Source organism: Cibotium barometz, chromosome 19 (genome assembly GCF_041138505.1).
Source record: "Cibotium barometz isolate CiBa-2024 chromosome 19, ASM4113850v1, whole genome shotgun sequence".
NCBI classification, from domain to species: Eukaryota; Viridiplantae; Streptophyta; class Polypodiopsida; order Cyatheales; family Cibotiaceae; genus Cibotium; species Cibotium barometz.
The window spans coordinates 22,520,514-22,535,305 of NC_141064.1; the positions used below are offsets into that span (position 1 = coordinate 22,520,514).

The window sequence follows — 14,792 nt, forward strand, 5'->3', positions numbered from 1 at the left end:
AGGAATGCCAAACTATATCTCAATGATTAAATGCGAATTTACAATGCACATACATGACTAATGAACTTGGAATGCGAGACATTTTAACACCCTTGAGAAATTTGCATCACTTGATTGCTTCAAAATTGAGAGAGAAGCTCCAACCACCTTTTATAGATGGAAGGTATTATTTTAAAATGATGGAATGTCCCTAGGCATATGCTTTGCTATCTTGTCCTTCAAGATTTCTTTCACATAACAAGAATCTCAGGTCTCCTCTTACATGTTTTTCTAGTCTCCTGTTATGACTTATGACAAGAATCTCTTGTATGTCAGCTATCTCCTTCGTGTCTAGAAATCTTTGTATACAAAGGGAATACTCCATGGCTCCACTTCTACAAATCCTCATTACCCCATGGAAGACTTCCAATATTTCTTAAGAACCCATCACATCCATATATGCTAATGTTATAACTTTTTGAAGACATTTATAACCAAGGGACCCACTATACGATCAATTTTTTTTTAAAACCCAACCACACTTGACCTTTGTAATTACAATAGTTGTTTGACACGTGTCGTGTCCTTTTGACAAGCATTTTGAGACCAAAAACCTGCACGTTAGGTTTTGTAATTTTAAGGTATGATCGCTGGTAGTATACTAGTACCCAACAAAAGAGTACCCTACGACCCCGTTAATTGGTAAGTAGGAAGGATACAAGCTCCAAAATGACTTCTGACCATCTGAGCTACATATGTATACTTCCAAATTTCTGATTCTCAAAACTTAATTCAGGATCTTACAATAGTTAAAGACCACCACGCATGTGTGCACCTAGCTCACCAAACTGATCATCATTCTCTTCTGTTTCCATCGATAGTCGCACAGCATCAAGCTTTGTCTTCAGAATATCTATAGCATTCAAGAACATCTCAGATGCTTTCAAGGCTCCAGTAGACTCAATGGTAAAAATAAAGCTGTCATCCCTGCTGATTATGTTCACAAGACCAGGTTTGCCCATGGCCTCAGCCTTTTTGATAACCTCATCGTCATATGCATAGGCCTCTGCATCAACCACTACAACCTGTACATAGCAAAGAGGTCTCGTTATGCAGCTTCTGAATATCTACTTTGGCCAGCTTGACTCAGGAGTCCAACTTATAGAGATACACTTTACCTGATGAGTATTTGAATCAATGTTAAACACTTTTGTGGGACAGCTTTCCACCCATTCCTCCTTTTCTTTTAAAGTAAGGGTTTCCATCAACGCCTCATTGATATGTATTTCAGGTTCATACTGAAAAGTGATTGTTGAAGCAGGAGACCACTTGGCATGATCCTTGCCAATCCCTTTCCTTGCAATGGCACGTAGCTTCAGTTCCTGGCCACGCCTCAGCTTGACAATAAGAATTCCTCTGTGGCAACCAAAATCAGAACAAAAGAACAGGCTTACAAAAGCATTGACTAACAAAGTATGAACAAAGCTTCATTTAATAAAAATTGCCTGACAGAAGTAGGCGATGAAGGCCACATGTATGTTACAAGAGTTTAACCTGTTAATAAGAGTCCTTTTTCTTTTTGCTTCTGTAGGTTGTAACTGTGGGATATATTTACAACATTGCATGTATAAAAGAGAATTGAAATCCAAACATGACTTGCCTCTGCTCAGGTGATTCGTCAGCAAAAGTGCTGTACTCACTGCGATCAAGGAAACCAACTGGATATACTGGATATTGCTGCTCAGTAGGAATAAGATCATGGCTTGTCACATCGAGCGTTTGATCGGAGGTGCATTTGACATTAAGAGTGAATTCCACAGAGCAGTACTCACACCTGAAAAAGCAAGCAAGCAACCACCACCTCGTCGGATAATCAAATGCTAGCATTAAACAATGCAGCCAGAATAAACGACAGTAAAATCTCTCCTACAATTTCTCATTCTAATGAAGCTACTCAGCTGTAAGCGAATCTCTGATTTCACAAGGGAGTCTGAAAATGTAAGGGCGCTATGTAAGGGCGCTAACCATGATTGAACTCCCAGCTTATATCATTGCATTTATCCACAACAAGACCAGAACCTTCCTAGCCGTTTTGGGAGTCTAAAAGAACAATGGGGCAGTGAGGGCCACAAGTACATTTATTTCAGTGGAACTAACAGGCATGCAGAATTCCCCAAGAATTGGAAGGCCAGAGTTTGGAGACTTACAGTCGTGCCAGTTTATCTTATGGTGGAGCAGGAAGGCCACAGTATGGGGGACCTAGTTTTTGATAAAGAACAAGAGGTTGATTAACCCAAAGCCCTGAGGTGAGATGGCTGGAACCCACCTTGACTGAGAACGAACCACGTTGGTGACACATATTGAGGTACATCCTAGAGCTTCTATAACCCCTCATAACCACTGCACCTTCCCCTATCGAGACCATCCTCCACTACCATCTTTCTAAAGTGGATGTCCTGCTCCTGTCAACAAATGTTGCCTCTTTGCAAGCCTCCTCATTGGTTTGTAAGCTCCTCTGCATCCGACCAACCAGGGGCTCGATTGGGGACCTCTTGCAAAGGAAGCAAGGACAGATCTCCGACATCCAATTCCTGGGACAACTCCATTCAAGTGGAGTTCAACACTGCCACCTTGGCGGACTTGAGTCCTGCAATAGAGCCCCATTATGTTACACGATGCTCATGTGTATTCTTCTTGATGGCACCAAGGCTTCTTGTCCACTCAAATCCCCTGCCAGCTGCGTCAGGATTTCCAGTGACAGTTTGCTTCCCCCAAAGAGTACCGCAACCCTTAGACAGCAGCTTCGGCAGAGAGTCTCCCCCAGTTCATCTTGATACCTCGCCTCGACGGTTTAGCAACAGGTAAAGTTTTCTGGACTCCCTGGATAGTGTTTCATATGCTGTCGAATAGAGCATCTCACGAAGGCCTGCCTGCACCAATGCTCAAGTGGCGGCCAGCCTCCCCCTAGCGGCTCCACTTTGATTTGCTCCATGGACCAGGGCAATCAATCAAGCAACCGCCCCCGCCCTTGCACCAGCGAGAGGCGTTCTCCTCCACCCCTGGAAGCATCTAAGGATGCATCTCACCCCTGTCTGACCGGCCTCGGCACCCCAGTTGACGTGGGACAGCAATCCCCTTGCGCGGGCCTCGACGTATTATGGCAAAACGTTTCTCACAATTATCACAGGATCTAGATGCAAAGCAGTCCAGAGATTCCACAGGCCAATCAACTGCCAGCACAACCAAATGGGAGCTTCTTTGTTGGACCTGCCTCTCTAGCATTTGGAGGGCTCGCAAGCTCAAGAGCCTCCTCTAGTCAGCCCTTCTGAGGAGATCCAATCCCCCCACCATTCCCTAGCCTTCAACTTGCTCTCAGCCCTCTCCTCATCCCTGTCCCATCGCCTCTTCATTCCCGCCTGCCTCCTCACCCCCCCATCCTCTCCTCTGTTGCATATGTCATCTCCAGCTCTCTTTCACTCCATTTTATGCCCCTTTTTATCCATATATTTATTTGATAGTTTTAGGGATTTTTCCCATATTTTAGGCATTTTTATCAATCGTGGACATTTGTCCTCCAGTGCTACTAGCTGACTGTTCTACATGAGATGTATATAAGCATGGCCATTGTGCCTTCATAATTCATTCAATACTTTTCAGTTCTTGGCTCAAGTGTTGGATCTCTCTTGGCTGTCTACTCTCTCTTGTGTGATCTCTATTTTCTTCCGCTTCATATTCACGTATTCTCACATGGTATTAGAGATTGTGTGCTTCCCAAGATCAGCAAGAAGAGTTTTCACCCTGCATGTTTTCTCCTTTGCTCCCTTGGTGGCTGCGTTTTGAAGATCTACTTCTTCGCACAAATCAGTGTTTTTCTGCTGCGTTTCTCCTACAGCAGCACCTGCGTTTTATTTTTTCCCAGCCCTCCCTCACCTTGCCTAATTTTGTATTCTATCCCTACCCTGGATTATAATTTTGTATCTAGCTCTACCCCGGACTAGTGGCACCAGTAAATTCAAGAGGAGGATTCCATGGCTTCTACACCGACTATCATCCCTTCAACACCTCATACTCCTCAACAGAATGGTGTGGTTGAACGTAAGAACAAGATTGTTCAGGAGATGGTTTGTACCATGCTTTCTTCTTCTAATCTTCCTCCCTCTTTCAGGGGAGAAGCTATGAGCACTGCTATTTACATCATCAACCGTTCTCCTGCAAAGGCGGTTTCTCATACGACTCCAGAGGAGGCTTTTACTAGATAGAAACCTTTCGTCTCTCATTTTAGGGTTTTTGGTTGTGATGCCTATGTTCATATCCGTGATTCTGACACATCCAAATTTGATCCCAAGTCCAGGAAGTGTAAATTCCTTGGATATAGCTCTCATTCCAAAGCTTACAAATTATGGCATCTAGAGTCGCGATCCTTGGTGATTTCTCGCAATGTTCACTTTGTTGAACTCTAAGATGATTCTCACTCTCATCCCGAGCTTACCATCAAGGTCCCTCCTCCTTCCTCAACCACCCCAACTCTACCACCAGCTTCTCCACTTCTCCTGTAATATGCGGAAGCTTCGGAGAAGAATCGGTAACTTCAATACTCAGAATTCAGCACTCTTTTCGCGATGGAAATTAACGCATAAACTGAAAGGAGAAGTGCAAAAAATAGAGAGAGAGAGAGAGAGAGGGAGAGAGGGAGAGGTGGAGAGGACACAGTATTTGGTCCCAATTACCCTCTGTAGGGCCCCCACCATGGATGGTGTATTTGCTTTATTAGAATGATGAGAAATTTGAAAGAAAATACAACAATCTTGGAACTTTTCTTGGCTGCGAATACCCTGCCCTTGACCTGAATCCGTCACCCCTTCGCTTAGCACCCTCTTGGCTTTGTCTAGCCTCTTATGCTTGAGCTCTTGGTGGAGAATGAGATAAATGAATGGGATTGTGGACTCTCCCTTTTATACTAGCCCAACTACAGCAGTCGGCCAGTTCCATTTCTGCCCACGACTGAGATCACAGCATTAAATGCTGGAAAAAATACATAAACTGCTGCGCATCACTTTAATGCATGGCTGGGCACTCATGCGCATGGGAAATAGGGCTGGGCACTTAGGCGCCTGCTGCCTGGGAGGCTGGGTACTGAATACCACCTTTTCTGAAAGCTGGGCAGCCTGTATGGGCTGCCCCATACTTTCTTTATACCTCTCCCAAGGCTGGATAACCATGTCAGAATATGCAGCGGAAATGATAACCAAACTTGGGTAGACAAGAGCAAGTAGACTGCAGAAAATAATCAGCACAAGAAACACAGAGAGATAGGTGTGTAAACTCTTCTCTATACACAAGATCCCGGAAAAACTGAATGAGAAAGTGGTGGGGGCTGAGGGGCTATATATACATCTCCTAGAGGGCAGTCGGCCAGCAGCAGAGAGTGCCCACGACTGGAGAAAAATCCCACGACTACATAAATGCAGTCGGCCAGCATCCTGATGCCCACGACTGATGAAAAAGCAGTCGGCCAGCAGCCCTGAAGCCCACGACTGATCAAGCTCCAGTCGGCCAGCAATGGGGTGCTCCTGGCATCATCTGGCAGCCCTCCCACCACTAGGAAAAATGGAAAAAAATAGGGAAAAAATACGGGGAGTGTGGAAAAATGATATACGGGCGGGCACACCCACAACAGAGGCCCTGGTGTATACAAATAGACAGGAGATGACTTCTAACACCCCCTCTCAGCTCCTGGCTGTGAAACCAACCCAAGGAAGCTGGAGTGCCGCTTGAGCGTAGCCTGAGGTAGAGACTTCGTGAAGAGGTCCGCCGCATTGTCCTCCGTCGAACAATAAAGTAGCAAGATGTCACCCGCCAAGATCTTCTCACGTACAAAGTGATACTGTATCTCTATATGCTTGGTCCGGGCATGGAAAACCGGGTTCCGAGCAATAGCTATACAACTCTGGTTATCGCACTGGATGATTGCGGGCTCCCTCTGTGGAAACCCAATCTCGCCTAGCAGCCTCCGCAGCCATACAACCTCACAAGCAGCACCACAAGCAGCCCGATACTCTGCCTCTGTCGAAGAAAGGGCAATAGTTGGCTGCTTCTTGCTACTCCAAGAAACTGCTCCTGAGTCGAGGGTAAAAGTGTATCCTGAAGTAGATCTCCTTGTGTCTGGATCTCCTCCCCAATCTGAGTCACTCCAACCTTGGAGCTTGACTCCATTCCCTCCTGTGTAAAAGAGTCCCAGATCCTTCGTACTCTGCAGATACCGCAAGATCCGCAATCCTGCGTCCCAATGAGTCTTCAATGGCGTCTGCATAAAAGAGCTCAACAGCCCCACGGAGAAGCTCAAGTCCAATTTGGTGTTCAGCAACCAGATCAATGAACCAACCAACTTCCGGTACTGCGAGGCATCAACTGGCTCACAAGGATCTGTAACGGTTAACTTTGTGTTCGGGTCCATCGGCGAGGTAATAGGCTTGCAGTTCTCCATCCCAAAGGCCTCAAGCAACTCATGAACATACCGCTGCTGAGAGACGAGAAACCCCCTCTGGGTCTGCCAGATCTCCAATCCCAAGAAGAAGTGAAGTAAGCCTAAGTCGGTCATCTCAAACTCCTTTGACAAGGCAGCCTTCGTCACTCCAATGTGCTCCACATGACCGCCGGTGAGAATGAGATCATCCACATAAAGGATGATGAGTGTGACCATGCCGCGTTCCCGAAAGAGATACAGGTTCGGATCTGCAACCGATCTCTGAAATCCAGTCCGAATAAAGAAGGAATCAATCTTCTGATTCCAAGCCCTGGGAGCCTGCTTAAGACCATACAAGGCCTTACGTAACCTGTAAACCATCCCTTCCGATCCTGGAACAATAAAGCCTGGAGGCTACTCAACGTACACCTCCTCCTGCAGGTCACCATTAAGGAACGCAGATTTTACATCCATCTGGTACACGGGCCACCTCTGAGAAGAAGCAAGGGCAAGAACGGTCCGAATCGTGGTCATCCGCGCTGTTGGTGCAAAGGTATCCTCGTAGTCGATGCCTGGCCGCTGAGCATAACCTTTAGCCACAAGCCTGGCTTTGTGTTTGTCCACCAAGCCATCAGACGCGTACTTGGTCTTAAAGACCCATTTGACACCAATGATTGACCGCTTCGACGGCCTCGGTACCAACTCCCAAGTGTTGTTCTTCTCGATGGCATCAAGTTCCACCTGCATGGCTTTCCTCCAAGTATCCTATGAAAGGGCTTCCTTTACGAAAGTGGGCTCTTTATCCCGCATGATACGAGACATCAGAGCATAGTTCACCTGAAGAAGCTCCGCCGTGTTGCTTTTATCTCGAACTCGATGTAACCTTCGAAGGCCATCCTCTGTGGTCCACTCGAAGGGTAGCTCCGTGACACCTGACTCCCGAAGGATGTCTAACAACCACCTAGGTACTCGAACAGATCGTGGAGCCTCCTGTGGTCGCGGGGGCTCAACTCCAGCTGCCGGCTCAACCTCCTGTGATGACTGAGGTGGATCAACTGGAGTAGTAGACTGGGAATCATCATCAGACTCCTCTGGATCTCCAAGAAGTGGCGGCTCCTCGACAGTGGATGCTGGAAAGCTGACAACAATCTCGTTCCTCTCTGGATCATACAACCTGTATCCCTTGGAAAGAGAATTATACCCCACAAATACCAGCTTGCGGGACTTGGAGTCAAGCTTCCCCCTCTGCTTCTTCGGAATATGTACATATGCATCACTCCCATAGACACGGAAGTGCGAGACATCGGGTTTCCTGCCAAAATATGCCTCAAATGGAGTCATATGGGGTACAGAAGTCGTCGGAGAGCGGTTAATGGTATGGACAGCCGTTGCCATAGCCTCACCCCAAAGTGGACGAGGAAGATCACGATGCTCCAGCATGGTCCTCGCCATCTCCACCACAGTCCTGTTCTTACGTTCAACAACTCCATTCTCCGAAGGCGACCCGGTATTGGCCAATTCCCTCTTGATGCCATGATCTGCACAAAACCGGAAAAATACAATCGAGGAGAATTCACCTCCTTTGTCAGCCCTGAGAGTCTTGACCTGAAATCCAGACTCTTTCTCCACCATCACGTGCCAATCCTTGAACCGAGCAAAAGCCTGGTCCTTCTGGGAAAGAAAGTAGACCCACGTGAATCTGGTACAATCATCAACAAGCAGCATGAAGTAGAGAGATCCTCCCAAGGATGGTATCTGCTGTGGTCCACACAAGTCAGTGTGAATCAACTCCAATGGTTTCGAAGCCCGCTTGGAAGCTTGCTTCGGAAAGGATTCCCTGTGCTGCTTACCACGTATGCAAGAACTACAGCGTCCTTGCCTATTACCAACATCTGGCAAGCCAACCACCATCTGGTCCCGGAAGGCGCGCCGCAAAGCATCCACATTTAAGTGGCCAAAACGAAAGTGCCACAAATCTCCGACCTGAGAGCCTGTCAAGGAGGAGAGTGCAGAGAGCTTGTAGATGTCATTCTCCACACCGCCTTCCCAAACAACTTTGCCTGTCTCACGGTCCCTTAGAGCAACTGAATGCTCCTCAAATTCCACCCGAAAGCCAGTCTTGCATACCTCATGCACTGACAGAAGATGAAAACCCAGAGCAGGGACATAAAGAACACGGGAAGCATGCTTGCCCCCCTTGCCGTCGGGAATAATCTCCATCCGGCCCTCACTATGTATCGGAATAGTGGAGTTATCGCCAATAAAGATACGACCTGACTGCCGTTTCAGATCCAGAAAGAAGTCACGGGATGGAGTCATGTGCCTGGAAGCACCACTGTCGAGAATCCATTCCCGGGTATCCTTCGCGGTGAAGCCAACTACCTCCTCGCTCGAAGATGATGAAGCATCGGAGTCCACCATCTCTAAGTGCACAAATGCCGTAGTCTTCGCAGCTGAGGCTGAGGAATCAGCACTCTTCCCTGTCCGCTTAGGGCACTTCCTCCAGTAGTGGCCTTTCTCGCCACAATCATTACAAGATCTTTCGGCCTTCAGCTTCTCTCGTTCTGGATCAGGCTTCTTCTCAGAAGACTTCTCCGGTGAAGCCTTCCCTTTGCCCTTGTTGGTATTACGGCCTTTCGACCGTTGGCCAGTTAAGGCCTCCGAACCTCCTCCGTGAGGAGGGTTCGTGAAACGTTCCTCCTGGTCCAAGACCATAGGCACAAGCTCCTCCCAAGTAATGGTGCTGAGCCTGCCACTCGTGATCAACGAGAAATAGAAAGCAGAATACTGACCAGGCAAGTGGGAAAGTAATGTGATGACCATATCTTCGGATGATATCTCTTTCCCAGCTTGAAGGACTTCCTGCTGAAGGGCCTGCAGCTTATTAATGTGTTCCCGCATCGTCGAAGACTTTGCAGGGTTCATAACCCGCATCTGCACTTCCAAGGTTTCATGGGTGACACCCTGTTATACAAAGAAGCAAAGTGCTCCCATATGCCTCTCGCCAGCGTCATGTGCTTCACATGGTTGATCACCTGTGGTGTGCAATTGAGGAAAATAAACGACCGGACCCTGGCGTTGACACGATCCCACATGTGTGCCTGTGCCTCTCGGTCCTTCCTCGTCGATAATAACTCCCCTTCCTCAGCTTCCGGCCGTGGCACCCCTATGATAATAAAATCAGCAAGGTCATATGACTCCAGAACTAACTCCATCATGACCTTCCAGATGCCGTAATTGGACCCGTCCAACTGACGATCCACTGGGAACGTGGGGAGAGTCGGAATCTTCACGTGCTTCTCAGCCATCTCTAGTAAATCTGCCATCGTGGAGAGTAACCTGAAAGGGTGGGAGGGTGGGAAAAAAAATCTGAAAATCTGCAAGTGGCTGTCCAGCACCTTTGCCCGCCTTCCTCTTGCACCTTCTCTTCCCGTTCAGCCCGAAACAGTCCACCAATCAGCAACCTGTTGCTCCCCCTCTTGCTCAGAAAAACGCCCAAGATCTCCTAGAGCCTAGGACTCTGATACCATGTCAGAATATGCAGCGGAAATGATAACCAAACTTGGGTAGACAAGAGCAAGTAGACTGCAGAAAATAATCAGCACAAGAAACACAGAGAGAGAGGTGTGTATAAACTCTTCTCTATACACAAGATCCCGGAAAAACTGAATGAGAAAGTGGTGGGGGCTGAGGGGCTATATATACATCTCCTAGAGGGCAGTCGGCCAGCAACAGAGAGTGCCCACGACTGGAGAAAAATCCCACCACGACTGCATAAATGCAGTCGGCCAGCATCCTGATGCCCACGACTGATGAAAAAGCAGTCGGCCAGAAGCCCTGAAGCCCACGACTGATCAAGCTCCAGTCGGCCAGCAATGGGGTGCTCCTGGCATCATCTGGCAGCCCTCCCACCACTAGGAAAAATGGGAAAAAATAGGAAAAAAATACGGGGAGTGTGGAAAAATGATATACGGGCGGGCACACCCACAACAGAGGCCCTAGTGTATACAAATAGACAGGAGATGACTTCTAACAAACCAGTCGGTCGGCCTGCCCTTGGGGCTGTCCTACAGCCCCCCCCATGGCCTACCCATGGCTGATGGGTACAGCCAGGGCCTTCCTGGCCCTCATGGGTGTGGTTTCACACCATCCCCATGCCCACACTACAACTTGGGGTAGCCCTATGGGCTGGCCCCTTGTCCTAAACACTAACTACTCAGTGATCTGGCATCCCGTACCATACCAGATACGCAGAACCACTGACATCATTCTAGAGGGAGACTCACAGCGCGGACTGGCACTGTTTCATGTGCAGGACAGTGCACACCTGACCTTAGACTCATGTGCAAGACAATGCACACCTGACCTCGGACGACTGAGATGGATCCTTGGCTGACTCGTCCCGGACTGGGCTCACATGGGACCAATTCACCATCCGAGGTCCTGCACCTTCTGTACAGAAATGTCTCCGTGGCATCCAAGTGCGGGATGCACGTGACATCTCCACCATCACCTTCTTTACCCCCTGCCTCTCCACCACCACTTCCTTCTTCCCCGGGTTCTCCTCCTCCTCCTCCTCTTGCTCCTGTGCGATGGAGGATTGCCCCCAAGATTCCACCATGGTTGGAAACCACTGTTCGTAATTCTCCTCTCTCTAATATGGAACTTCATCAACTTGATGATTCTTAAGCAAGCAACTTCATCATTCTTGTAACCTCACCCTAATGAGTACAATCATATGTGCCTACTGCAACTAAAGAGGCTCTTAGGCTTCTAGAGTGGCGGACAACCATGGAGGCTAAGATTGAGAGGAATTGTATGTGGACCGGCCGCTACATCGACAAGTTATTGGAGTCAAGTGGGTCTTTAAGACCAAGTCTCATGCTGATGGATCTTTGGACAAACACAAAGCCAGATTGGTTGAGAAGGGGTACTCTCAGATTGAGGGTGTGGATTATGAGAAAACTTTTGCTCCTGTAGCTAGATACGCCACCATCCGAACAATTCTTGCTCTTTCTGCTCATGAGCACTTGTTGGTTTACCAAATGGATGTCAAGTCTACCTTTCTTAATGGTGACTTACATGAGGAGGTGTATGTTGAACAACCTCAAGGTTTTCAGGTTTCTGGACATGAGAGCAAAGTGTCCAGATTACACAAAGTCCTTTATGGTTTGAAACAAGCACACAAGGCGTGGTGTGATAAGATTGATTCTTTCTTTCCCTTGGATTCTAGAGATGCTTTGCAGACAGCAATCTCTATGTCTTTGCTCATGATGCTTTGCTCTCTTTGATTGTCTTATATGTTGATGACTTATTGAGCATTGGCACATCTTGCCAAGATTGAACAGCTCCGATCAAATTTAGCTCACCTATGAGATGACTGATTTAGGACTTCTTCACTACTTTCTTGGGATGGAGGTCTATCAGTCTTCTAATAGAGTGTTCTTAGCCAATCCAGATATTTGCAACAGCTCTTGGGGACATTTGGGATAATCGAGTGCCATCCAATTTCTTGTCCGATGGATCCTAACTCCAAGCTCTCCCATGATAATTCCACTCCCCTCTTCGAGAAGAGTACACAATACTGGAGGCTTGTTGATTCTCTTATTTATTTAACACTCACCACACCCGACATTTCTTACAATGTCATTGTTCTCAATCAATTTTCTTCCGCTCCTTGACATTCTCATTGGCACGCCACTATGAGGGTTCTCTGATACTTATCCGGTATCTTGGACTATGGTCTCTATTTCAGAGGAGACACTGAGCTTGTTGGATACTCTGATGTTGATTGGGCAGGTGATCAAGATACTCAATGACCACTTTCGATTATTGCTTCACTCTTGGTTCCGGTCTTGTTTCCTGGAGATCCAAGAAGCAAGATACAGTTTCATTATCTCCAACTGAGACTGAGTACCATGCTTATCTGGATACCTGCAATGAGCTGTCACGGTTGTTCCAGATGTTGCGCCATCTTGATGTACTCTTGGATTTTCCGATCCGTATTCTTATAGACAACCAGAGTGCCTTGGTGTTGGTTCGAACTTCATCCTACCATGGCAGGACCAAACATATTGAGATTCACTTTCACTCCATTCGTGACCTGGTCGCCAACAGTATCATTACACTAGAGTATTGTCCTTCTCAGGACAATGTTGCTGATCTCTTCACCAAACCTCTTTCTCAAGATACTATTGATCAGCTCCTTATCCGTATGGGAGTCGAACCCCACATTGGAGCGGAGAGGAGGTGTTGAACCTGTCATCTCCAACTCTCTTTTACTCCATTTTATGCCCCTTTTTATCCAAATATTTATCTAATATTTTCCCATATTTCTTAGGCTTATTTTAGGCATTTTTATCAATCGTGGACATTAGTCCTCCAGTGCTACTGATCGATTGCTCTACATGATATGGATATAAGCATGGCCATTGTAAGAGATAAGAATTGAAAAGTATTGCATGAATTATGAAGGCCACTTCGCGTCTTCATTTTCGTCGACCTCCCGCAATGCCTGAACTGTCACGCCTAAGACGAGTTCGACAACTTATCTAGCGCTACACAAACCTTGTGGACATGATCATTGAAGCTTCAATGATTACAGCTCTCCCCGCACCACATGGGACACCCGGTTGATTACTCTTTTTTTCTGATGCCTGCCGATGGAGTCTACTTCTTTCTCCGAGATGGGTCCCTCTCCGTGTTTGTGTGATCCCGCACCACTCTCATCCCACTCCCTCGGATGTGGAAGCACAATTCACTCATGGCCACGACTGGGATTTTTTAATTCTAGCCTATCCTTACACCTTTGAGCTTTGCACTTTAAACCTTAGTGATTTTTGCAAGATTCCTGCATTTTGTAGGTCATACTATCTTAATAGAAGATTCTTTTTTTTTTTCAAACAAAAAAAAGGTAGCATGAGAATGCCTCAAACAAGTAGGCAAATGGACATGGAAATAGCAAGATGAGAAAGCAGACATGACATGATAAAATTGTTGAAACAGTGCACCATAAAGAAGAGTTCAGTCCCACACTTTGAAACAGTGTTCCATGTTTGTATGCAACATACTGCTATTACAAGCAACTTAATCCTTGCGATGTAGAGGACAATCATCAAACCTGGGTACCGAATAAGTGTTAAAATCTAATGCACTGCTACACGCTGGCTCACAATAGCAAAATGTGACAAAAAAGAAGAGGGGGGGGAAGGTTCCTTATTGGTGCTACGGATGGCCTCTCTACCATAAATCTTCCTTGCTCAATGTGGGTGGCCAGCCCTTAGCCATGTACAAAAGCTTTATTTGGGTCTTTGTTTGGAAGTCTGTAGACATCTACAGACTGGTTGGACAAAGCCTGACTGCCTTAACCAAGCATGTACCCTACCTGCTAATCTAGCCCCAGGATGACAAAAGCTGGGCTTGAGGAACCACCTGTTACCTGTAGCAACCATAAGACATGTACCTAAATAGGAGAGGGGAAACCTCTACTCTAGGAACAATGGATCTCTTACTTGCAGGTCTTGGAACATTATTTGTGTGCATGCGCATGCAACCAAAAGGAGAAAGAGGGCGTGTGCGCTTGTGTTTTGAAATAGATTCAAACACATGCTATGAATCTACCTCATGCATGAGGGCTATGTGAACAGGCATAGGCATGCATTCTCAGCTATGAGGAGTTTTAGCATGTCACATGGCCATGTAGTAAAGAACGTAGTAATATGCTGAAAGACCTACTTGCCGTCGCCGTCGCAGGCGTCGCAGTCCCGGGAGAACTTCATGTCCATGGCGCGAGAGCTGGTAAGGGGTATAAGGCCGAGGCGGTGAGCGATGAACTCGTCGTTGAGGACGGAAGAGTTCATTTCGATCTCAACGAGATCGATAGCGATGGTGGGCACCTCGGCCAGCACGATGCGGCGGAGGGCGTTCGCCATACTGGTGTCTGTGTTCCTAAGCTCGAACTTGAGGAAATCATCCTTCATCTCCCGGATTCGCACGCTCGGGAAGCGCTGGTAGCTCACACCATCCATGGCAGAGGTGAAGGCAACGACTCCCCCCCTTCCACACAGAAGGGTTGCTTTTGAAATGATGCTCGTACTGAAGTTTATTGATATAATGATAATGATGCTCTTGTGAGATTTCAATGAAGTTTATTAATATTATATTATATATGCACCCTAGTCCATGACACAGGGATGGGTTTGTCGAGAAGCCCATCTATCTCCATGAGGATTCCAAGTGAAGGTATCTTCTCATTGCCTTCAAATAAAGACATGGATTATTTTGGATGATTTGGGAGCTAGCTATGAAAGGAGCACGAGTTGTTCAGATGTATTAGGTACGAGGGAGATTT

General features: G+C 47.0%; 1 protein-coding gene across 1 annotated transcript; it reads right to left on the reverse strand.

Moving 5' to 3' along the window:
* Nucleotides 1–577: 577 nt before the first annotated feature.
* LOC147628357 (DNA-directed RNA polymerases II, IV and V subunit 3-like) lies at nucleotides 578–14,550 on the reverse strand. Its single transcript, XM_086813448.1, has 4 exons — nucleotides 14,177–14,550; nucleotides 1,640–1,813; nucleotides 1,158–1,395; nucleotides 578–1,064 (listed from the first exon to the last, which is right to left on the reverse strand). The coding sequence occupies exons 1-4, from the start codon at nucleotides 14,467–14,469 to the stop codon at nucleotides 789–791; spliced, it is 981 nt and encodes a 326-aa protein (XP_086669574.1). The 5' UTR covers nucleotides 14,470–14,550; the 3' UTR covers nucleotides 578–788.
* Between the last annotated feature and the right edge of the window lie 242 nt (nucleotides 14,551–14,792).